A 26,235-nucleotide genomic window follows, 5' to 3' on the forward strand; every position below is an offset into this window, starting at 1 on the left:
TACGGACCCCCATTTAATGGCATTTCTATCTCTGGGACCCCCGATTTATATTGTAAATGTTATTTTAAGCGGGTCCATTTGGTTCCATGTGTGTACTCGCAGAGTGGACTCTAACATTACACCTAGCTAAGCATAAGGCATAAGGGTCCATTTGGTTCCATGTGTGCACTCTCAGAGTGGACTCTAACATTACACCTAGCTAAGCATAAGGCATAAGGGTCCATTTGGTTCCATGTGTGCACTCTCAGAGTGGACTCTAACATTACACCTAGCTAAGCATAAGGCATAAGGGTCCATTTGGTTCCATGTGTGCACTCTCAGAGTGGACTCTAACATTACACCTAGCTAAGCATAAGGCATAAGGGTCCATTTGGTTCCATGTGTGCACTCTCAGAGTGGACTCTAACATTACACCTAGCTAAGCATAAGGCATAAGGGTCCATTTGGTTCCAAACTATCATTTAGCTGCAGGGGACCCCCTGAAACTCCCTCAAGGACCCCTGGGGGTCCCCGGACCCCACTTTGGGAACCCCTGGTTTATAGAAAACACAGCAACTCCCTTATATATCAAAAAAATCAACGTGTGTGTGTATGTGTGTGTGTGTGCGTGTGCGTGCGTGCGTGTGTGCGTGCGCTGCAGGTCTGATCCAGGTGTGGGTGTTGCTCTTGGAACAGCTGACCACAGCTGTGTCCAACTGTCCTCGTCAACACCAGGCCCCGACCCTTGACCTTCTGTTCACCCTGCTTAGAGAGGTCACCGTCGTACCAGGTACCATGACCTCTGACCTTTAACCTCTACTGTTCACCCTGCTTAGAGAGGTCACCGTCGTACCAGGTACCATGACCTCTGACCTTTAACCCTGACCCCAATACAGTCCAGGTATTGATACCGTGAGATTTCTGAGCTGACGGTATTCATTCATTCATTCATTCATTCATTCATTCATTCATTCATTCATTCATTCATTCAATCCAATCCACTTTATTTATAAAGCACATTTACAACTCAGAGTTTACAAAGTGCTACAAGAAGAATAAAACTAAATACACTGTAGCTAAACACAGAGAACAGCAGCAAACACATGAAAAATACAAAACGGATACAAAACATGGACCATGGAAACTCAACCGGGTTAAAAGCCAAGGTGTAGAGGTGGGTCTTTAGGTGGGATTTAAAGGTCTCAATGGAGGGGGCCAGTTTGACATATGGGGGGGGGGTGCATTCCATAATTTGGGGGCTATGATGGAAAAGGCTCCTCTGGGCTTTAAGCGGGTCTTCTTTTTGACCCTAAGGTTTAGCTGGCCTGAGGACCGCAGTGACCTTGGGGGATTATACACCTCAATAAGATCAGCCAAACCATTGAGGTGCCAAACCATTCAGTGCTTTAAAGACAAATAATACGATAATACAAAGTCAATTCGGGTGTGATGTGGTTCCGCCTGCGAGTTCCAGTTAGAAGGCGTGCCGCGGCATTTTGGACTAACTGAAGCCGAGCAATGGATGCTTGGTTTAGGCCAGCATAGAGCGTGTTACAGTAGTCCAGGCGCGTGGTGATAAAGGCATGGATAACACTCAAAATCACCAAAAGAATTTTAGCTAAAAGCCTCAGATGGTAAAAGCTGGATCTGACCACAGCATTTATCTGTTTGTCAAGTTTGAGCGCATTATCAAATGTTACGCCAAGGTTTGAGACAACCGGTTTCACGTAAGGCTGCAGAGGGCCTAGGCCAGTGGGAACAATCCCAGGGCCACTAGGCCCAAACACTATGACCTCAGTCTTGCTTTCATTAACGCTTAGGAAGTTTAGCGCAATCCATGTCGCTTAGACAATTGAATGCCACAGACGAATAACAGTCTAAGTCCACACTATTGATCCATAATGTATAAATGATAGATAAGGGGTCAGGACAACGAGGCCTTTTCGTGGAGGGGTCAGAATGACATTTGGACTTAGACTGTTTTTCGTCTGTGGTACTAGGTGTCAGGGAGCTGTTGCTGTCCTTTTTAAGGGACATGTAGATTGGTGAATCATCAGCATACAGGTGGTAAGAGATGCCATGCTTTTTAAAGATTAGGCCAAGGGGGAGGAGATATAGAGAGAAGAGTATCGGCCCAAGGATCGAGCCCTGGGGGACTCCAGAGGACAGGGGGTTGGAGGGCGATACAAATTTGACAGAGAAGCATCGCTCCGAAAGGTATGACGAGAACCACGCTAAAGGTATGACGAGAACCACGCTAAAGGTATGAGGAGAACCACGCTAAAGCAGTGTCCCTGACACCAACACACAGCCCTAAGCGGGAAATTAGGGTTTTGTGATCAAGAGTGTCAAAAGCCGAGCTTAAATCCAGGAGCAGCAGGATGGCAGAGTCACCAGAGTCTGTTTAACTCCAGGAGCAGCAGGATGGCAGAGTCACCAGAGTCTGTAGTCAGAAGCACATCATTAAAAACCCTCAATGAAATGCATGTATTTACGTGAGCGCGGTCCCGTGAATTTGTTGCGCGCGTGCTCGTTACGTGCACACGCCCCCCCCGTGACGAACCAGACCTGGATTCTGTTTAGCTTTTTTTTTTACGCTTGCGTTGTTGCACACCTCTTCAACAGACCTGGAGGAGTAGTGCAGAGTCCAGATCCAGTGTGTTGTAGTCCAGATCCAGTGTGTTGTAGTCCAGATCCAGTGTGTTGTAGTCCAGATCCACTGTGTTGTAGTCCAGATCCAGTGGGTTGTATTCCAGATCCAGTGTGTTGTAGTCCAGATCCACTGTGTTGTAGTCCAGATCCACTGTGTTGTAGTCCAGATCCACTGTGTTGTAGTCCAGATCCAGTGTGTTGTAGTCCAGATCCAGTGTGTTGTAGTCCAGATCCACTGTGTTGTAGTCCAGATCCAGTGTGTTGTAGTCCAGATCCACTGTGTTGTAGTCCAGATCCACTGTGTTGTAGTCCAGATCCAGTATGTTGTAGTCCAGATCCAGTGTGTTGTAGTCCAGATCCACTGTGTTGTAGTCCAGATCCAGTATGTTGTAGTCCAGATCCAGTATGGTGTAGTCCAGATCCAGTATGTTGTAGTCCAGATCCAGTATGGTGTAGTCCAGATCCAGTATGGTGTAGTCCAGATCCAGTATGTTGTAGTCCAGATCCACTGTGTTGTAGTCCAGATCCAGTGGGTTGTAGTCCAGATCCACTGTGTTGTAGTCCAGATCCACTGTGTTGTAGTCCAGATCCAGTGTGTTGTAGTCCAGATCCACTGTGTTGTAGTCCAGATCCACTGTGTTGTAGTCCAGATCCAGTATGTTGTAGTCCAGATCCACTGTGTTGTAGTCCAGATCCACTGTGTTGTAGTCCAGATCCACTGTGTTGTAGTCCAGATCCACTGTGTTGTAGTCCAGATCCAGTGTGTTGTAGTCCAGATCCAGTATGTTGTAGTCCAGATCCACTGTGTTGTAGTCCAGATCCAGTATGTTGTAGTCCAGATCCAGTGTGTTGTAGTCCAGATCCACTGTGTTGTAGTCCAGATCCAGTGTGTTGTAGTCCAGATCCACTGTGTTGTAGTCCAGATCCACTGTGTTGTAGTCCAGATCCAGTATGTTGTAGTCCAGATACACTGTGTTGTAGTCCAGATCCAGTGTGTTGTAGTCCAGATCCAGTATGTTGTAGTCCAGATACACTGTGTTGTAGTCCAGATCCACTGTGTTGTAGTCCAGATCCACTGTGTTGTAGTCCAGATCCACTGTGTTGTAGTCCAGATCCAGTGTGTTGTAGTCCAGATCCAGTATGTTGTAGTCCAGATACACTGTGTTGTAGTCCAGATCCACTGTGTTGTAGTGTTGTAGTCCAGATCCAGTATGTTGTAGTCCAGAACCACTGTGTTGTAGTCCAGATCCACTGTGTTGTAGTCCAGAACCACTGTGTTGTAGTCCAGATCCACTGTGTTGTAGTCCAGATCCACTGTGTTGTAGTGTTGTAGTCCAGATCCAGTATGTTGTAGTCCAGAACCACTGTGTTGTAGTCCAGATCCACTGTGTTGTAGTCCAGATCCAGTGTGTTGTAGTCCAGATCCAGTATGTTGTAGTCCAGAACCACTGTGTTGTAGTCCAGATCCACTGTTGTAGTCCAGATCCAGTATGTTGTAGTCCAGAACCACTGTGTTGTAGTCCAGATCCAGTGTGTTGTAGTCCAGATCCAGTATGTTGTAGTCCAGAACCACTGTGTTGTAGTCCAGATCCACTGTGTTGTAGTCCAGAACCACTGTGTTGTAGTCCAGATCCACTGTGTTGTAGTCCAGATCCACTGTGTTGTAGTGTTGTAGTCCAGATCCAGTATGTTGTAGTCCAGAACCACTGTGTTGTAGTCCAGATCCACTGTGTTGTAGTCCAGATCCAGTGTGTTGTAGTCCAGATCCAGTATGTTGTAGTCCAGAACCACTGTGTTGTAGTCCAGATCCACTGTGTTGTAGTCCAGATCCAGTATGTTGTAGTCCAGAACCACTGTGTTGTAGTCCAGATCCAGTGTGTTGTAGTCCAGATCCAGTATGTTGTAGTCCAGAACCACTGTGTTGTAGTCCAGAACCACTGTGTTGTAGTCCAGATCCACTGTGTTGTAGTCCAGATCCATTATGTTGTAGTCCAGATACACTGTGTTGTAGTCCAGATCCACTGTGTTGTAGTGTTGTAGTCCAGATCCAGTATGTTGTAGTCCAGAACCACTGTGTTGTAGTCCAGATCCACTGTGTTGTAGTCCAGATCCACTGTGTTGTAGTGTTGTAGTCCAGATCCAGTGTGTTGTAGTCCAGAACCACTGTGTTGTAGTCCAGATCCACTGTGTTGTAGTCCAGATCCACTGTGTTGTAGTCCAGATCCACTGTGTTGTAGTGTTGTAGTCCAGATCCAGTGTGTTGTAGTCCAGAACCACTGTGTTGTAGTCCAGATCCACTGTGTTGTAGTCCAGATCCAGTATGTTGTAGTCCAGATACACTGTGTTGTAGTCAATTTACAATTTACAATTTAGGCATTTAGCAGACGCTCTTAATCCAGAGCGATTTACATTAAGCAATAACAAAAGCATGGCATACATCACATATATAAAAAGTAGTTATCATGAATCATGCGTAGACTAAGAACGTAACAGTGGAGTATCTATGTAAACTATACATACTATACTATATAATATATTATACATGTGTACTATAAAGTGCTATGACTACATAAAGTGCAATTCTAGAGCTGTCTACGTAACAAGCTATAAGTCTGTTTAAAATACTATCTAAGTCTACATAATGTGCTATCTAAGGGGCTAGGCTAGGGCAAGTGCTACGGGCCAAGGTGGAGTCTGAAGAGGTGGGTTTTCAGACTACGGCGGAAGATTGGGAGTGAGGTAGTCCAGATCCACTGTGTTGTAGTCCAGATCCAGTGTGTTGTAGTCCAGATCCAGTGTGTTGTAGTCCAGATCCAGTATGTTGTAGTCCAGATCCACTGTGTTGTAGTCCAGATCCAGTATGTTGTAGTCCAGATCCACTGTGTTTTAGTCCAGATCCACTGTGTTGTAGTCCAGATCCAGTATGTTGTAGTCCAGATCCAGTGTGTTGTAGTCCAGATCCACTGTGTTGTAGTCCAGATCCAGTATGTTGTAGTCCAGATCCACTGTGTTGTAGTCCAGATCCACTGTGCTGTATTCCAGATCCAGTGTGTTGTAGTCCAGATCCAGTATGTTGTAGTCCAGATCCACTGTGTTGTAGTCCAGATCCACTGTGTTGTAGTCCAGATCCACTGTGTTGTAGTCCAGATCCAGTATGTTGTAGTCCAGATCCAGTATGTTGTAGTCCAGAACCACTGTGTTGTAGTCCAGATCCAGTATATTGTAGTCCAGATCCACTGTGTTGTAGTCCAGATCCAGTGTGTTGTAGTCCAGATCCACTGTGTTGTAGTCCAGATCCACTGTGTTGTAGTCCAGATCCAGTGGGTTGTAGTCCAGATCCACTGTGTTGTAGTCCAGATCCACTGTGTTGTAGTCCAGATCCAGTGTGTTGTAGTCCAGATCCAGTGGGTTGTAGTCCAGATCCAGTATGTTGTAGTCCAGATCCAGTATGTTGTAGTCCAGATCCAGTGTGTTGTAGTCCAGATCCAGTGTGTTGTAGTCCAGATCCAGTGGGTTGTAGTCCAGATCCAGTGTGTTGTAGTCCAGATCCAGTATGTTGTAGTCCAGATCCAGTATGTTGTAGTCCAGATCCACTGTGTTGTAGTCCAGATCCAGTGTGTTGTAGTCCAGATCCAGTGTGTTGTAGTCCAGATCCAGTGTGTTGTAGTCCAGATCCAGTATGTTGTAGTCCAGATCCACTGTGTTGTAGTCCAGATCCACTGTGTTGTAGTCCAGATCCACTGTGTTGTAGTCCAGATCCAGTATGTTGTAGTCCAGATCCAGTGTGTTGTAGTCCAGATCCAGTGTTTCTTGTGATCCAGGTCCAGGGTTTGCCATCTTCTCCGTGGTCCAGCTCCTCCTACCTGTGATGTCACTGTGGCTGCAGCGTAACCACGGCGACCACGCCTACTGGGACCAGGCCGCCGCCCACTTCAAACACGCCATCGGCCTGACCTGTGAGCTGGTCGTGGAGCATGTGACCTCATTTATCCAATCAGGTGAGAGCATGTGACCTCCTTCGTCCAATCAGGGGCCTGTCTGTCTCAGCTCAACTCAACTTCATTTAAATAGCACATTTATCACCAGGTCAACAATTCAATATAAACAAAAAACATGAAAAGTGACAGGGATCTCATTTAATTCCAGTATTGAGAGCCTTTGATGGAGAGATCATTTTGACTGAAGGTAAACTTTCAGCTAAAAGACTGTTCTCGTTTTAACAACATTTTCACTAGTATACTAATACCATCTTGTGTTGTTGTTTTTTTGTGCGTGCGTGCGTGCGTGCGTGCGTGCGTGCGTGCGTGCGTGCGTGCGTGTGTGTGTGTCCCAGACATAGGTTATGAGTCTCACGTGCACGTGATGCTGAAGGAGGTGTTTAAGCTGCTGGTCAGCTGTGTGTCTGAACCAACCGAACCCATCAGTAGAGTGGGCTGCTCCTGTATACGGTACGCACGCACGCACGCACGCACGCACGCACGCACACACGCACGCACGCACGCATGGGGGGGAGAGAGAGAGAGAGAGAGAGAGGACGATAGTAAGGAAGGAGAAATGTTTGATTAAGGGAAATGTTTTGATCAAGACACGTTGTTTGTTAAAAGTTTTTACCAGATTTTAGTGTGCTAACTGTGCTTGAGTGAGTGAGTGCGTGCGTGCGTGCGTGCGTGCGTGCGTGCGTGCGTGTGTGCCTGTGTGTGTGCGTGTAGGTACATCTTGGTGACTGTAGGTCAAGTGCTTACTGTGTGTGTGTGTGTGTGTGTGTGTGTGTGTGTGTGTGTGTGTGTGTGTGTGTGTGTGTGTGTGTGTGTGTGTGTGTGTGTGTGTGTGTGTGTGTGTGTGTGTGTGTGTGTGTGTGTGTGTGTCTGTGTGTGTGTGTGTGTGTGTGCGTGTAGGTACATCTTGGTCACTGTAGGTCCAGTGTTTACGGAGGAGATGTGGAGGTTGGCGTGCTGCGCTCTGCAAGACGCCTTCTCTGCCACGCTGGAGCCTGTAAAGGTATGGACACGCACACACACATGCACGCACACACACATGCACTGTTCGGTTATTTGGCGATGTTGTGCCAGGGCTCCGACCAGCCCTGCAGTAGCAGATTATAGAGACTAACACGCACAGTTGTTAACTAAATGTTCCAATAATAGCTTATATTTGATGAACTCAAACGTGCATTTTATAGGGTTTTTATTAATTCATGTTAATCATAAACACTTACAACATACATTCACACGTTCTGTTCACACTTCCCCCAACGCAAGATGAATTCAGTACCCTGGAGCTCTGTCCTATTGGTCTGTGGTTCTACCCTGCTCTGCTGGTTAGGAATTATAGCTGTTATTTAACACTCTAAGCTGACCAGAATCGGCCCTGTTCTCAGGACTGTCAGATCTTGGTACAACTTAGCTTCCTTGATGGGTTTCAGACTTAGTTCAGAGTGTGTCACTAAGTGACACTATGTGTGGTAGGTGTATCACACATCATGTGGTTTTAAATCTACATTCATTAATTAATTGCCATTAATCAATCGGGAGACAAGAAACACATATAACACTTGGTTACATCTAAACATCATATTACATCGATTATGAATAATGCACAATTATATATATAGCATTCATACATACCGCTGGCCTCTGCCTGCTACATGTATCACGTTCGTTGGTATTGGTGAATCTGGTCTAATACCAGGCATACAGAATACTTAATGCAAGCCCTCTGACTGAAATCACACCTCCATGCTAAACTTTCAGCCAATCAGAAGCCACTGACCATTCTTCCTGGTGGCCAGAGCAGCCAGCTCCCATTACAGTCCCTGTAATGTGTGACCAACTGCTATTTCTGCCTTTCTGATTAAAACGGTTTAGACTATTACAGATATTTATCATTTAGGCTTTTTACCAACCCAATATATAATAGGTTATTAGAACACATTTAAACAATTGAAGAGGAATTAAAGATTGGTTACTTCAACATTTGCATGTTCTAGCTGAGTTGACTTCTCCTGTGAGAAGGAGTCATAAATGCTCCCTTACAACAAGAAGAGGCCGTAAAACCCCCGAATCCACCGGTCTGTATGTAGAATGGAATGTGGGGACCTGAAGCTCTCCCACTCTAGAGAGCTGCATATATCTCCAATCAATCTGACCCAATATATAATTTCTCCCATTATGAGTACAAATCTCGCACACCCATAAATAACACGACATGCACGCTTGCATATACACACACGCACTAGGGCATTAAGCAACTAGTCGACTAGTTTACTAGTCGACTAGTCGACCTTGTTGGTACTAGTTGACTAGTTGATTTTCCCCCCCCGATTGTGTAGGCCTCAAGATCAGGTAGATTATAGTTATAGTCACCATGTACAAAGTTTTTCAATGTACAAATATTTATTTCCCAAAAAAAAAAAAAAGTGTATTTTTTACATAATAGGTAGTTAAACAACTAGTCGACTAGTAAGAATGACTAGAAGTGAATGCCCTAACACGCACACACACACCAGTGTCTGGTAGACTCTTCTCTAGAAGTGAATGCCCTAACACGCACACACACCAGTGTCTGGTAGACTCTTCTCTAGAAGTGAATGCCCTAACACGCACACACACCAGTGTCTGGTAGACTCTTCTCTAGAAGTGAATGCCCTAACACGCACACACACCAGTGTCTGGTAGACTCTTCTCTAGAAGTGAATGCCCTAACACGCACACACACCAGTGTCTGGTAGACTCTTCTCTAGAAGTGAATGCCCTAACACGCACACACACCAGTGTCTGGTAGACTCTTCTCTAGAAGTGAATGCCCTAACACGCACACACACCAGTGTCTGGTAGACTCTTCTCTAGAAGTGAATGCCCTAACACGCACACACACCAGTGTCTGGTAGACTCTTCTCTAGAAGTGAATGCCCTAACACGCACACACACCAGTGTCTGGTAGACTCTTCTCTAGAAGTGAATGCCCTAACACGCACACACACCAGTGTCTGGTAGACTCTTCTCTAGAAGTGAATGCCCTAACACGCACACACACCAGTGTCTGGTAGACTCTTCTCTAGAAGTGAATGCCCTAACACACACACACACCAGTGTCTGGTAGACTCTTCTCTAGAAGTGAATGCCCTAACACGCACACACACCAGTGTCTGGTAGACTCTTCTCTAGAAGTGAATGCCCTAACACACACACACACCAGTGTCTGGTAGACTCTTCTCTAGAAGTGAATGCCCTAACACGCACACACACCAGTGTCTGGTAGACTCTTCACACACACCAGTGTCTGGTAGACTCTTCTCTAGAAGTGAATGCCCTAACACGCACACACACCAGTGTCTGGTAGACTCTTCACACACACCAGTGTCTGGTAGACTCTTCTCTAGAAGTGAATGCCCTAACACGCACACACACCAGTGTCTGGTAGACTCTTCTCTAGAAGTGAATGCCCTAACACACACACACACCAGTGTCTGGTAGACTCTTCTCTAGAAGTGAATGCCCTAACACGCACACACACCAGTGTCTGGTAGACTCTTCACACACACCAGTGTCTGGTAGACTCTTCTCTAGAAGTGAATGCCCTAACACGCACACACACCAGTGTCTGGTAGACTCTTCACACACACCAGTGTCTGGTAGACTCTTCTCTAGAAGTGAATGCCCTAACACGCACACACACCAGTGTCTGGTAGACTCTTCTCTAGAAGTGAATGCCCTAACACACACACACACACCAGTGTCTGGTAGACTCTTCTCTAGAAGTGAATGCCCTAACACACACACACACCAGTGTCTGGTCGACTCTTCTCTAGAAGTGAATGCCCTAACACACACACACACACCAGTGTCTGGTAGACTCTTCTCTAGAAGTGAATGCCCTAACACGCGCACACACACCAGTGTCTGGTAGACTCTTCTCTAGAAGTGAATGCCCTAACACACACACACACCAGTGTCTGGTAGACTCTTCTCTAGAAGTGAATGCCCTAACACGCACACACACCAGTGTCTGGTAGACTCTTCACACACACCAGTGTCTGGTAGACTCTTCTCTAGAAGTGAATGCCCTAACACGCACACACACCAGTGTCTGGTAGACTCTTCACACACACCAGTGTCTGGTAGACTCTTCTCTAGAAGTGAATGCCCTAACACGCACACACACCAGTGTCTGGTAGACTCTTCACACACACCAGTGTCTGGTAGACTCTTCTCTAGAAGTGAATGCCCTAACACACACACACACCAGTGTCTGGTAGACTCTTCTCTAGAAGTGAATGCCCTAACACGCACACACACCAGTGTCTGGTAGACTCTTCACACACACCAGTGTCTGGTAGACTCTTCACACACAGCAGTGTCTGGTAGACTCTTCACACACAGCAGTGTCTGGTAGACTCTTCACACACACCAGTGTCTGGTAGACTCGTCTCTAGAAGTGAATGCCCTAACACACACACACACCAGTGTCTGGTAGACTCTTCTCTAGAAGTGAATGCCCTAACACACACACACACCAGTGTCTGGTAGACTCTTCTCTAGAAGTGAATGCCCTAACACACACACACACCAGTGTCTGGTAGACTCTTCTCTAGAAGTGAATGCCCTAACACACACACACACCAGTGTCTGGTAGACTCTTCTCTAGAAGTGAATGCCCTAACACACACACACACCAGTGTCTGGTAGACTCTTCTCTAGAAGTGAATGCCCTAACACACACACACACACCAGTGTCTGGTAGACTCTTCTCTAGAAGTGAATGCCCTAACACACACACACACCAGTGTCTGGTAGACTCTTCTCTAGAAGTGAATGCCCTAACACACACACACACCAGTGTCTGGTAGACTCTTCTCTAGAGTCACACACACCAGTGTCTGGTAGACTCTTCTCTAGAGTCACACACACCAGTGTCTGGTAGACTCTTCTCTAGAGTCACACACACCAGGGTCTGGTAGACTCTTCTCTAGAGGCTCTTAGAGAAATATTATTCCTCCTTGTTGTGTAAATGACTTCTTCCTCATCTGAGTTATTATTACTTGCGCAAGTACTAGTTTGGCCCAAGACGGTGCGTCCCAGGACGGTGCGTCCCAGGACGGTGCGTCCCAGGACGGTGCGTCCCAGGACGGTGCGTCCCAGGACGGTGCGTCCCAGGACGGTGCGTCCCAGGACGGTGCGTCCCAGGACGGTGCGTCCCAGGACGGTGCGTCCCAGGACGATGCGTAGGACGATGCGTAGGACGATGTGTCCCAGGACGGTGCGTCCCAGGACGATGTGTCCCAGGACGATGTGTCCCAGGACGATGCGTAGGACGATGCGTCCCAGGACGGTGCGTCCCAGGACGGTGCGTCCCAGGACGGTGCGTCCCAGGACGATGCGTATGCACCGTCCCAGGACGATGCGTATGCACCGTCCCAGCAAATGACGTAATGACTACTTGTGCCTGATACAGCAGTGGTGCCAGACTACATACACATGTATACATAGGAGCATTACCTCTAATCCTCCCGACACTAAAACATATCGTCATTACGTCACCATCGAATTACACTCTGGCATTGGGACCTTTAATCCACATCTTTATTACGTCATCATTGAGAGCTAGTCATCATTGAGAGCTAGCATATGACACCAGTTATACCCTGACGTCATATGCTGGGACGGTGCATACGCATCAAAAGTAATCACAGTATACCACTAATGAATTTACAAATTACATATACATAGAGGCATTTCCTTTAATCCACCCGACACTGATATACGTCACCATCGAAGGCATTGGGTCCTTTAATCCACATCAGATGTACAGATCACCTAAAACAGAATTAAAGACATTTCTCGAAAACTTGATAAAGTATCTACCCTCTTCGACTTCTTCTATTATGATACTAGGAGATTTAAATGATGACCTGTATAGCGAGAAAGATGGACGTATAAAGACCTTCATGTCCAGATTATTATTACAGAAATTGAAGTTAGAGACACCTATTACTCTGACCATGATTTAGTATTAATATCACTATAGTTCAAAATTAAGTAAATTTAATTATTAATTAATTATACTGTATACGTGATAACATATTTTATTTCAGTTTATATACTTTTTTTTTCATCGAATATCGATGATTTATTTTTCTTTGAGAAACTAAACAGGGATCCAGGACAGTTCTAAATCGATAGAACTGTATTTATTTTATAGATAGAAACTTCTACACTACTTCATAATACTACTTTTTTACGTGCAAAAAGTAGGTACGTAGCAAATAGCCAAACCTAATAATTCAATATTTCAAACGTTCTTTAACAGAGAAGCTGAGATTTGACAGTTTGTAGCGGTCGACAGTACTTGCGTGCTCTGCTTGCACTAGTAGGCTAGTGTGCAACAAGCAAGTAGGCACTCAACAGAGTGCACTTCTAGTTATTATTATTATTATTATTATTATTATTATTATTATTATTTTTAAGATATTTTTTTGGCTTTCTCTGCCTTTTATTGATAGGATGAAAGTAGTCTTACAGGAAATAGGGAGAGAGATGTGGGGGGGGGGCTGGGGGAGGGGGCTGGGGGGGGGCTGGGGGGGGACTGGGGGGGGGAGACACGCAGTCGTATCATAAAGGCCGTCGGGATCGGGAGTCGAACCCGCGGCTCTCTCTCTCTCTCTCTCTCTCTCTCTCTCTCTCTCTCTCTCTCTCTCTCTCTCTCTCTCTCTCTCTCTCTCTCTCTCTCTCTCTGTAATGTAGTGTACAGTGATGGTCTCTCTCTCTCTCTCTCTCTGTAATGTAGTGTACAGTGATGGTCTCTCTCTCTCTCTCTCTGTAATGTAGTGTACAGTGATGGTCTCTCTCTCTCTCTCTGTAATGTAGTGTACAGTGATGGTCTCTCTCTCTCTCTCTCTCTCTGTAATGTAGTGTACAGTGATGGTCTCTCTCTCTCTCTCTCTCTCTCTCTCTCTCTGTAATGTAGTGTACAGTGATGGTCTCTCTCCCCCCAGAACCTCCTGCCGTGTTTCCACAGCGGGTCAGACAGTTCTTCGGGCGATGCCTGTGAGGTGAAGGTTGCTGCTCCGTCGCCTTCACCGAGCGCTGAGGCCGAGTACTGGAGGATTAAGGCTATGGCCCAGCAGGTACTAATACTACTAATACTACAGCATTATGGGAATTGTAGTCCAGGAAGGAAGTGAGCAGACTGGGCTACGGGTGTATAATTATAAAGACGTTTTGGGCGCAATACGTTTTAACTCGCCCGTCGCCAAGTTCGCCTTTGGACGCCTATTTTCGCATGTGCCTTATCACGCCTGTTATTTCATTTAGGCCTGACGTCGAAATTTAACAAAAGTCAACAGCTCCACCAGAGTGCTCCAGACTTCCCTCTCCAGAGCAACATCAGTGACTTCGTCCTGGGGGATTCCGAGACGTTCCAAGGCCAGTGAGTCGATGTATTTCCTCCAACTGCGCCTTGGTCTGCCCCGGGGTCTCCTCCCAGTGGGACGTGCGCCCGAGAGGCATCCTAACCAGATGCCCGAACCACCTCAGCTGACTCCTTTCCAGGCGAAGGAGCAGCGGCTCTACTCCGAGTCTCTCTCGTGTGACTGAACTTCTCACCCTATCTCTAAGGGAGATGAACTTCTCACCCTATCTCTAAGGGAGATGCCAGCCACACGTCGGAGAAAACTCATTTCGGCCGCTTGTATTCGCAACCTTATTCTTTGGGTCATGACCCACACTTCATGACCATAGGTGAGAGTAGGAACACTTCATGACCATAGGTGAGAGTAGGAACACTTCATGACCATAGGTGAGAGTAGGAACACTTCATGACCATAGGTGAGAGTAGGAACACTTCATGACCATAGGTGAGAGTAGGAACACGTCATGACCATAGGTGAGAGTAGGAACACTTCATGACCATGAGAGTAGGAACACTTCATGACCATAGGTGAGAGTAGGAACACTTCATGGCCATAGGTGAGAGTAGGAACACTTCATGACCATAGGTGAGAGTAGGAACACTTCATGACCATAGCTGAGAGTAGGAACACTTCATGACCATAGGTGAGAGTAGGAACACTTCATGGCCATAGGTGAGAGTAGGAACACTTTATGACCATAGGTGAGAGTAGGAACACTTCATGACCATAGCTGAGAGTAGGAACACTTCATGACCATAGGTGAGAGTAGGAACACTTCATGACCATAGGTGAGAGTAGGAACACTTCATGACCATAGGTGAGAGTAGGAACACTTCATGACCATAGGTGAGAGTAGGAATACTTCATGACCATAGGTGAGAGTAGGAACACTTCATGACCATAGGTGAGAGTAGGAATACTTCATGACCATAGGTGAGAGTAGGAACACTTCATGACCATAGGTGAGAGTAGGAACACTTCATGACCATAGGTGAGAGTAGGAATACTTCATGACCATAGGTGAGAGTAGGAACACTTCATGACCATAGGTGAGAGTAGGAACACTTCATGGCCATAGGTGAGAGTAGGAACGAAGATTGCTCGGTAGACAGAGAGCTTCGCCTTCTGGCTCAGCTCTCTGTTCGTCACAACAGTGCGGTACAGCGACTGCAATACCGCCCCTGCCGCTCCGATTCTCCGGCTGATTTCCTTCTCCGTCCTCCCCTCACTCGTGAACAAGACCCCGAGATACTGGTCCCCACCTTCACTTAATGTGGCCCTCAGATTAATTTCGGAATACTGATATGTTATTATATGTTACAATTCCTAACATGCGAACATGACCCGCTTTAATTACTTACAGTCTAAATTAAGTATCTTGCTGAGTAGTATTACAAATAATGTTATTGTCTTTTTTATGTCCGATATATTTGTATTTAGTTAAAATGACTTTTCAGGATCCCAATTAAAAATAGCAAAAAAATATTCAGGATTTCAATTCAAATATAGCAAAAATAGCCGATCTACAAGTTCAAAACGCGTCGCGATGCAACGCGTTTTGAACTTGTAGATCGGCTATTTTTGCCACGTGCAATGTGGCCCCTCTGGAGTGAGTATGGAAATATAATGGCCCTCTCCTTCGTCAAAGTTGCCCACCCCTGGGCTAGCACCTCCTTATATTCCAGATCTTTTAAAGTTGTAGATCAGCAGACCAGCTCCTGCTGGAGGGCCCGAAGTCCAAGCTGAGACTGAGGGGAGATCGTGCCTTTTCTGTAGCTGCCCCTAAACTTTGGAATGAACTCCCCCTCTCTGTAAAACTGTCCCCCTCTATCCCTATCTTTAAATCCCGTCTTAAAACACTTTTTTATTCCCAAGCTTTTACCCCAGAGTGAGATATTTTTTTATGTATTTTTTGTTTTACTGTTTGTTTTGTTTTTCTCCACCCTGTTGTATATTTGTATCTCTATAATGTGTTTATCTTTGACGATTTTGTGCACTTTTATTTGTGTATTTTGTTATGTTATGTAAAGCACTTGGTCAACTCTGTTGTTTTTAAATGTGGTCTATAAATAAAGTTGGATTGGATTGGAATACCGCTTTCAATTTGAGAGCCACGCCCATTGAGATATAATGAATGGCGGCCTGCGCCACAGTAAGCCACCACTAGATGGCGGTCAATGAGTAAGTACATTACTGGTTCCAGGTGTTTATGCTGGACACTCAGTGCTCTCCCAAGACGCCCAATAGCAAGGAAGGCTTCGAGCATGCTCAGTCCTGTCTCCTCATCATAGAGCAGCCCTCGGAGCCGCATAAGAGGTACGCACGCACGCACGCACGCACGCACGCACACACGCACGCACACACACACACACACACACACCTATCGTTAATGTGGTGTTTTTAAACATGATCATTAATGTGAGACTAGAACACATCTTTTCTCTGTGGTTTCTCTAACGCTGCTCACAGGAAGATTGGGTAAGTGTTCTGTCTGTCTGCCTGCCTGCCTGCCTGCCTGCGTGTGTGTGTGCGTGTCAGTATTGCAAACAGCTGGACCAATCAGAGATATATTTCTTGAACACAGCCAGTTTGTCTCCACTATGTTTAATGTGTATTATACCGTTTACAATATGTCACTTTACTGTTGTGCTGATGACAGACAGGCCAGTGGTGTGGTTTCACTTTACTGTGCTGATGACAGACAGGCCAGTGGTGTGGTTTCACTTCACTGTACTGATGACAGACAGGCCAGTGGTGTGGTTTCACTTTACTGTGCTGATGACAGAGAGGCCAGTGGTGTGGTTTCACTTTACTGTGCTGATGACGGAGAGGCCAGTGGTGTGGTTTCACTTTACTGTGCTGATGACAGAGAGGCCAGTGGTGTGGTTTCACTTTACTGTGCTGATGACAGAGAGGCCAGTGGTGTGGTTTCACTTTACTGTGCTGATGACAGAGAGGCCAGTGGTGTGGTTTCACTTTACTGTGCTGATGACAGAGAGGCCAGTGGTGTGGTTTCACTTTACTGTGCTGATGACAGAGAGGCCAGTGGTGTGGTTTCACTTTACTGTGCTGATGACAGACAGGCCAGTGGTGTGGTTTCACTTCACTGTGCTGATGACAGGAGGCCAATGGTGTGGTTTCACTTTACTGTGCTGATGACAGACAGGCCAGTGGTGTGGTTTCACTTCACTGTGCTGATGACAGACAGGCCAGTGGTGTGGTTTCACTTCACTGTGCTGATGACAGGCCAGTGGTGTGGTTTCACTTCACTGTGCTGATGACAGACAGGCCAATGGTGTGGTTTCACTTTACAGTGCTGATGACAGACAGGCCAGTGGTGTGGTTTCACTTCACTGTACTGATGACAGACAGGCCAGTGGTGTGGTTTCACTTCACTGTGCTGATGACAGACAGGCCAGTGGTGTGGTTTCACTTTACTGTGCTGATGACAGACAGGCCAATGGTGTGGTTTCACTTCACTGTGCTGATGACAGACAGGCCAGTGGTGTGGTTTCACTTCACTGTGCTGATGACAGACAGGCCAGTGGTGTGGTTTCACTTCACTGTGCTGATGACAGACAGGCCAATGGTGTGGTTTCACTTCACTGTGCTGATGAGACAGGCCAGTGGTGTGGTTTCACTTTACTGTGCTGATGACAGACAGGCCAGTGGTGTGGTTTCACTTTACTGTGCTGATGACAGACAGGCCAGTGGTGTGGTGTCACTTTACTGTGTTGATGACAGACAGGCCAGTGGTGTGGTTCCACTTCACAGTGCTGATGACAGACAGGCCAGTGGTGTGGTTTCACTTCACTGTGCTGATGACAGAGAGGCCAGTGGTGTGGTTTCACTTTACTGTGCTGATGACAGACAGGCCAATGGTGTGGTTTCACTTCACTGTGCTGATGACAGACAGGCCAGTGGTGTGGTTTCACTTCACTGTGCTGATGACAGACAGGCCAGTGGTGTGGTTTCACTTCACTGCGCTACCTTCAAAAAAGGTAAAAGAGGAAAGTTTCATTCCTTTTTTAATAATTTTTTTTATCCTACAACTTTGTACCCGGTGCCAATTGCCTAAACTGTAATCCTGGGCGCTACTCTCCCTAGCCTCAACGACCTTACAGGCGTATGCAAAGGCTAAACTTATGGAACTTAGATAGCATTTTTTGCAGACATAGAACTCTATAGTATATAGGCATAGTTTATGCAGACATAGAACTCTATAGTATATAGGCATAGTTTATGCAGACATAGAACTCTATAGTATATTTTATAGGCATAGTTTCATTATATAGTTTTTTCACTGTTCCAAGGGTTCATACCTTACGTCTGATTCATGACTATTTCTATGTATGTGATGTGTTACCATGTTTTTGTATAGAGAGTATGCGCGTGACATCATCATCAAACCCGGAAGTTATGCAGGAATGCCTACTGAGTGGCAAAAAACTACTTTCTGGCCTTGACAGCCCAAACATCCAAACAGAAAAGTCCTATTTGATTGCATTAAACAACGTTAAACAATTAAACGGTGGACTCCATGTTGCTCCCTGGAAGGAAAGAAGACCGTACGGTGGACTCCATGTTGCTCCTGGAAGGACAGAAGACCATACGGTGGACTCCATGTTGCTCCCTGGAAGGACAGAAGACCGTACGGTGGACTCCATGTTGCTCCCTGGAAGGACAGAAGACCCTACGGTGGACTCCATGTTGCTCCTGGAAGGACAGAAGACCGTACGGTGGACTCCATGTTGTTCCCTGGAAGGACAGAAGACCGTACGGTGGACTCCATGTTGCTCTCTGGAAGAACAGAAGACCGTACGGTGGACTCCATGTTGCTCCTGGAAGGACAGAAGACCGTACGGTGGACTCCATGTTGCTCCTGGAAGGAAAGAAGACCGTACGGTACGTGGCCTCCATGTTGCTCCCTGGAAGGAAAGAAACATGCGCAGTTGAGACCAGGATGTTGTACATGACAAATCATAGATATGGCACAAATGGCCCAGCACATGGCGTGATGCCACTGAAAGGAGAGATGCTTGTATATCATGTCACGTCATTGCATTTTTGCCTTTTATATTAACGTTTTAACAGCAAGTGGATCAGTACGTCCCAGCATGGAGCGTCACACAGACAGTAATGTTGATCTCTACCACGCTGATCTCTACCGCGCTGACGCCTTACAGCTGTTCTGATGGTAACACACAGACATATAAAGGCTAGATGGCTCAAGGCGGAGTCTCTGACGTAGTTCACCCGGCGGCCATCTTGCTGAGGGGCTACAGTACAGTATGTTCTATGGCAGCTCAAACTAAAATAGTCATAACTCGCTCAAATCTTGACGCATTTACAAACGGGTTGGTTTGTTACAAAAGTTGTCAACGTGGCCATGATTCAGGACGCTTATCTGCTTAATTTTGTTTTGTATATATGAACGTCGTATAAAAGCATATAAGTATGCGGACGTCTCTGACGTTTATAACAAACCAAACCGTTTGAAAATCGGTTGAAAATTTAGCAAGTTATGGTTATTTAAAAAGTACATACCCCATAGACACAATGTTATGCTGCCCCGAGGTAAGATGGCCGCCACGTAGCGACATTGCTCTCCATTGGCCATAACGCGGGTCTCTGTGGTATCGTAGCGACGTTGCTCTCCATTGGCCATAACGCGGGTCTCTGTGGTAACGTAGCGACGTTGCTCTCCATTGGCCATAACGCGGGTCTCTATGGTATCACACAGCTGTAGGGTGCCCCACTGATATGCTTCCCTGTGTGTGCAACTGCCTCAATTTTGTTGGTTCCGGCCTCTTAAAGACGCCGCGGCTTAAAGTGTGGCAGGTAATGACAGATAAGCGCCAGCAGGGGGCGGCATGGATAGAGCTAGAGGAAATAACATGGCTTCGCGCTTAAGGGCACCTCTCTGTGGATTGGTCTATAGATAGATGTGTCCTCCCCCCCCTATAGGACCAGGTGTTGATGGTTGTGTCCTTTGTTCTCTCCCCCTATAGGATCCCGTTCAGGTGTTGCTGTGTCCTCCCCCCCTATAGGACCAGGTGTTGATGGTTGTGTCCTGTGTCCTCTCCCCCTATAGGACCAGGTGTTGATGGTTGTGTCCTGTGTCCTCTCCCCCTATAGGACCAGGTGTTGATGGTTGTGTCCTGTGTCCTCTCCCCCTATAGGATCCCGTTCAGGTCCATCGTGGTCAGTCTCCTGTCTCACCAGGTGCTGCTCCAGAACCTCCACGACATCCTTCTGGACGAGTTCGTCAGGCAGCCCGAGGGTCAGGACCCCATGACCCCCGCGACCTCTGACACCATGACCCCCGCGACCTCTGACACCATGACCCCCGCGACCTCTAACAGGATGACCCCCGTGACCTCTCAGGACAGGTTGACCCCCGTGACCTCTCAGGACAGGTTGACCCCCGTGACCTCTCAGGACAGGATGAGCCCCGTGACCTCCGACCCGGTGACCTCTGGTCATTTGACCCGGCCGGTGGGCTTCCTGCGCTACATCTCCATGACCAACCTGTCAATCATCCTGGACCTGCTGCTGGACTCCTACAGGTCAGTGCTCCTATTGGCCGGCATGTCGGCATGCACTGCCTAGGGGCAGCCACAGTAAAAGCACGGTCTCCCCTGGTTTTAAGTAGGGCTGTTTTGGGGGTCAATAGTGAGAGGTACGCTGACCTCAGGGCTCTGACCGGCTTATGGTGTTGAAGTAGTCCCCTCTGTCCCCTGTCCCGTGCAGGACGGCGCGTGACTTCGACACTCGTCCGGGTCTGAAGTATCTCCTGATGAAGGTGTCTGGCGTGTGCGGAGCGGCCAACCTCTACAGGCAGTCGGCCATGAGCTTCAACCTCTACTTCCAGACGCTGTTGTCTGCCACGCTGAGCCAGGCGGACGGCCTCAGCCCCCAGCAGGTACCTGACCCTAACCTGACCCCTGACCCCTAACCTGACCCTAACCTGACCCCTGACCCCTTACCTGACCCTAACCTGACCCTAACCCACAGCAGATACAACCGTAACCTTAACCCGCTCAGCGCGAGAACCCCTTTTGGTGTTTTATGTTATACTTCAGCTATTGAAAATCTACAAGCTCGTAGCGTGGAACTACATATTTTCAGATGGGGGTCGGCGGCCAAATACAGCTAATTTTGTTTAGTCTCTGGTCTACATGGGGTTAACCTGACCCTGTAATCTAGTCTCTGGTCTACATGGGTTAACCTGACCCTGTAATCTAGTCTCTGGTCTACATGGGGTTAACCTGACCCTGTAATCTAGTCTCTGGTCTACATGGGTTAACCTGACCCTGTAATCTAGTCTCTGGTCTGCATGGGGTTAACCTGACCCTGTAATCTAGTCTCTGGTCTACATGGGGTTAACCTGACCCTGTAATCTAGTCTCTGGTCTACATGGGGTTAACCTGACCCTGTAATCTAGTCTCTGGTCTACATGGGTTAACCTGACCCTGTAATCTAGTCTCTGGTCTACATGGGGTTAACCTGAGCCTGTAATCTAGTCTCTGGTCTACTTAGGTTAACCTGACCCTGTAATCTAGTCTCTGGTCTACATGGGGTTAACCTGACCCTGTAATCTAGTCTCTGGTCTACATGGGGTTACCTGACCCTGTAATCTAGTCTCTGGTCTACATGTGGTTAACCTGGCCCTGTAATCTAGTCTCTGGTCTACATGGGGTTAACCTGACCCGGTAATCTAGTCTCTGGTCTACATAGGGTTAACCTGACCCTGTAATCTAGTCTCTGGTCTACATAGGGTTAACCTAACCCTCTAATATAGTCTCTGGTCTACTTGGGTTAACCTGACCCTGTAATCTAGTCTCTGGTCTACATGGGTTAACCTGACCCTGTAATCTAGTCTCTGGTCTACATGGGTTAACCTGACCCTGTAATCTAGTCTCTGGTCTACATGGGGTTAACCTGATCCTGTAATCTAGTCTCTGGTCTACATGGGGTTAACCTGACCCTGTAATCTAGTCTCTGGTATACATGGGGTTAACCTGACCCTGTAATCTAGTCTCTGGTCTACATGGGGTTAACCTGACCCTGTAATCTAGTCTCTGGTCTACATGGGGTTAACCTGACCCTGTAATCTAGTCTCTGGTCTACATGGGGTTAACCTGACCCTGTAAGTCTCTGGTCTACATGGGGTTAACCTGACCCTGTAATCTAGTCTCTGGTCTACATGGGGTTAACCTGACCCTGTAATCTAGTCTCTGGTCTACATGGGTTAACCTGACCCTGTAATCTAGTCTCTGGTCTAGATGGGGTTAACCTGACCCTGTAATCTAGTCTCTGGTCTACATGGGTTAACCTGACCCTGTAATCCAACCAATCACAGGAAACATTACAATAAATGCTTTTGGATACAATTAGCCATATTGTGTTTTTGTAATGTTTTTGACCAATCAGGTGAAGAAGATCATTTACGAGGACGAGGGAGGTAGTTCTGACTCCTCCCACCCGGCGTCCGCTTCCTCCGAGGATGAAGATATATTTGAGGAGACGGCACAGGTATCTTAGCACAATGCTTGGCAGGTAGCTTAGCACAATGCTAGGCAGGTAGCTTAGCACAATGCTAGTCAGGTAGCTTAGCACAATGCTAGGCAGGTAGCTTAGCACAATGCTAGGCAGGTAGCTTAGCACAATGCTATTCAGGTAGCTAAGCACAATGCTAGGCAGGTAGCTTAGCACAATGCTAGGCAGGTAGCTTAGCACAATGCTAGGCAGGTAGCTTAGCACAATGCTAGTCAGGTAGCTTAGCACAATGTTACTTAGCTGGTTTAACACAATGCTAGGCAGGTAGCTTAGCACAATGCTAGTCAGGTAGCTTAGCACAATGCTAGTCAGGTAGCTTAGCACAATGCTAGGCAGGTAGCTTAGCACAATGCTAGTCAGGTAGCTTAGCACAATGCTAATTAACTGGTTTAGCACAATGCTAGGTAGGTAGCTTAGCACAATGCTAGGCAGGTAGCTTAGCACAATGCTAATTAGCTGGTTTAGCACAATGCTAATTAGCTGGCTTAGCACAATGCTGGTCAGGTAGTTTAGCACAATGCTAATTAGCTGGCTTAGCACGATGATAATCAGATAGCTTAGCACAATGCTAATTAGCTGGTTAAGCACAATGCTAGGCAGGTAGCTTAGCACAATGCTAATTAGCTGGCTTAGCACAATGCTAGGCAGGTAGTTTAGCACAAGTTAGCAACAGTTAGCTTGGCATCCGAAATTTGTTGCAAGTGATGAACACAGCGTCTGTCTGTCTTGTCTGTCTGTCTGTCTGTCTGTCTGTCTGTCTGTCTCTGCCAGGTGAGTCCTCCTCGCAGACAGGGGGCAGTAGAGAGCAGACAGGCGTGGTGGACCCCGGCGGTCCCGGTGGGCGGGGCTGACTGGTCCTGGCTGCTCAGGCGTCTCCACAAGGTCCTGATGGACCTCTGCAGCAGCTACGTACAGATGCACCTGGACCTGGAGGACACACCCCCCAGCAGGTGAGACACGCTTGATCTTGGCAAGTAGGCGTAGATGGTAGAAACTAGTTTTAACAACCGAGCTGATCTGTTGGTCGAAGTTGAAGTGGTTGTCGAATATCACGCCAATGATTTTGTCATGTGAAAGCAGGGAATCATAGCTTCAAATTGACATATTAGTTGTTCAGTTTGACCCACCAGTTTTGGAGATATGGCTTATAGAGTAATGTCTTGCAGAGAAACAGCGAGTTGAGAAAAAAGACTTGAAAGGTTCACTTCTGTGGTCTCTAACATTACACCTAGCTACATGTTTAAGCATATATTTCATATTTACATGTCTTCTGTGGACCCCAACATTACACCTAGCTACATGTTTAAGCATTTATTTCATATTTACATGTCGATTTCAGCTCTGACACTTATTTCAGACCTGCTCTAGTATGTGAAGAGTCTGCCTGTGGTATTAACTCATTTTAAAAATAAAAATAAAAAGTGTTTCTCCTCTGGTGAAAAGCTGTAATTTGCGCTATGGCAGGCTCTCAGTCAAATCTGGTCACATATAGATATATATCGTATCGTGAGGTACCCATATCGTCCCACCCCTACATAGTGTCTGCATAAGCGTTGCCTTCCTAGCTATGGGAAGTTAAAATACAGTGAAGACAGAATAATAATAGTATTAATTCTGGATTAATAGAAATCAATAATAGACGAGAACTCTCGTCTTTGGCATCTTCGAGAATTCTCGAACCTGGCACAGATCGTGGTAAAACTCCATTCCAGAGGAACTATTAACTAATGGAACTATTGTTCCCTCCAGAGGAGACCAGCTGTTCTTCCTGCCTCTCTACCAATCAGACGCCTCCACTCCGTCCTCTGCCCGGGCCACGCCCTCAGACGATGGCTCCAGGGGTCAGGGGTCAACGAGGACCACGCCCTCAGAGTCGCCAGGGTGGGACACGCCCCCTCCAGGCCCCGGGGTCAGGTTGGTGTCTGCCACTCATGTGGATTCTATTTAGAAGTTTGATGAGATCGAAAAACCTTAAAACGTGAATAACGCTTGATTTAAATCAATCCGTCCAATTCTAACCACAGATTGTGTTTTTGACGGCCCACCGCGTTCCGTTGCTAGTCGCGTTAGCAGTCATCACACCTCCCGTTGCTGTCGACCCTCCGAAGGGTGTTTTGGTTACATGTAGCTACTTCTAGCTACTTCCAAGATGGTGCCTTGTGCACCTTGAAATGTGACCAGGTCTAGCAAAATGGTCCTCATCTCGCCTATAATGAAAAGGCAGAAAATCTAAAATAAACTCGATTTTTATTTTTTTGTGATTTTCGTTTTTTTTTTCATATTAATAACACAGTTTGAATGTTGAAGAAGGTTTTCATTCCAACAGATTATTGATTTGGGCAAATTAAATGTATACATTTATAAGTCAAAGTAGGCTAGCCAGCTCTAGGTGTTGAAATGTTGTGAACATTCAAAGGGGATTTTCTCAGCTTTGGGTAAAACGGCACAATCATTTTAAAATGGTCATATCTCCTTCAAATATTTTCCAATTTCATTGAATGATACATCATATGAAAGCTTACTTTCTGTACTTTAATAATCTGTAAAAAACTGAAAAATTACTCTGGTCGAGATGAGGGCCTATTTGCCAGACCCAGCATATCGCTGGTTTACTGGTTCCATCTACATCCGGGCATTCAAGGTGTTAACCCTGTGAGAACCACTGACATAGAAACATAGGGTTTAACCCTGTGAGAACCACTGACATAGAAACATGAGGGTTTCAGAAAACTGTCAGGATTTAGAAGGCATTTGTAGAATCTGGATTCAGGTCTAAATGTTCTCTCTCTGTCTCTCTGCAGTGCACCAGGAAGTGGAACAGGAAGTAGATCAGGAACAGGAAGTAGATGTGCTCCAGGTCCCGGGGGGGGGCGGCGCAGGGAGTGGTGGGAGAGTGCAGGGAACCGGCTGTACAGCATGGCCACAGAGCGCTCACTGAGCCGCCTGGTGGCCGACTACAAGCAGCGCAGGAAGACACCTCCCACTCCCCCTCCCCCGCAGCAGAAACACATCAACCTCTACATGAAGGAGCAGGGCTGCCACCACCAGGGGGCGCCCTCCTCCTCGGACCCCCAGCAGCACCGGCCTCTGCAGAGACCCCAGGTGGGTCAATCGATGGTTGCCATGTTGGCTGTAGCGTAGCCTCATCAATGGTTGCCATGTTGGCTGTAGCGTAGCCTCATCAATGGTTGCCATGTTGGCTGTAGCGTAGCCTCATCAATGGTTGCCATGTTGGCTTTAGCGTAGCCTCATCAATGGTTGCCATGTTGGCTGTAGCGTAGCCTCATCAATGGTTGCCATGTTGGCTGTAGCGTAGCCTCATCAATGGTTGCCCTGTTGGCTGTAGCGTAGCCTCATCAATGGTTGCCATGTTGGCTATAGCGTAGCCTCATCAATGGTTGCCATGTTGGCTGTAGCGTAGCCTCATCAATGGTTGCCATGTTGGCTGTAGCGTAGCCTCATCAATGGTTGCCATGTTGGCTGTAGCGTATCCTCATCAATGGTTGCCATGTTGCCTGTAGCGTAGCCTCATCAATGGTTGCCATGTTGGCTGTAGCGTATCCTCATCAATGGTTGCCATGTTGCCTGTAGCGTAGCCTCATCAATGGTTGCCATGTTGGCTGTAGCGTAGCCTC

General features: G+C 46.9%; 1 protein-coding gene across 1 annotated transcript in view; it reads left to right on the forward strand.

Moving 5' to 3' along the window:
- Positions 1-640: 640 nt before the first annotated feature.
- Positions 641-26,235, forward strand: part of LOC306917917 (brefeldin A-inhibited guanine nucleotide-exchange protein 3-like) — a gene marked incomplete at its 5' end in the record, with an annotated part of 36,492 nt that continues 10,897 nt past the window's right edge. Inside the window, 12 exons of the mRNA XM_079530816.1 lie at positions 641-769; positions 6,453-6,629; positions 6,965-7,079; positions 7,527-7,629; positions 13,622-13,753; positions 16,242-16,354; positions 20,221-20,607; positions 20,792-20,963; positions 22,475-22,576; positions 23,372-23,550; positions 24,350-24,514; positions 25,402-25,702. Of these exons, the coding sequence (XP_079386942.1) occupies positions 641-769; positions 6,453-6,629; positions 6,965-7,079; positions 7,527-7,629; positions 13,622-13,753; positions 16,242-16,354; positions 20,221-20,607; positions 20,792-20,963; positions 22,475-22,576; positions 23,372-23,550; positions 24,350-24,514; positions 25,402-25,702 (2,075 nt within the window). The remainder of the gene's footprint in view (positions 770-6,452; positions 6,630-6,964; positions 7,080-7,526; positions 7,630-13,621; positions 13,754-16,241; positions 16,355-20,220; positions 20,608-20,791; positions 20,964-22,474; positions 22,577-23,371; positions 23,551-24,349; positions 24,515-25,401; positions 25,703-26,235) is intronic.

This window comes from Electrona antarctica (assembly GCF_951216825.1).
Source record: "Electrona antarctica genome assembly, contig: scaffold_807, whole genome shotgun sequence".
Classification (NCBI taxonomy): domain Eukaryota; kingdom Metazoa; phylum Chordata; class Actinopteri; order Myctophiformes; family Myctophidae; genus Electrona; species Electrona antarctica.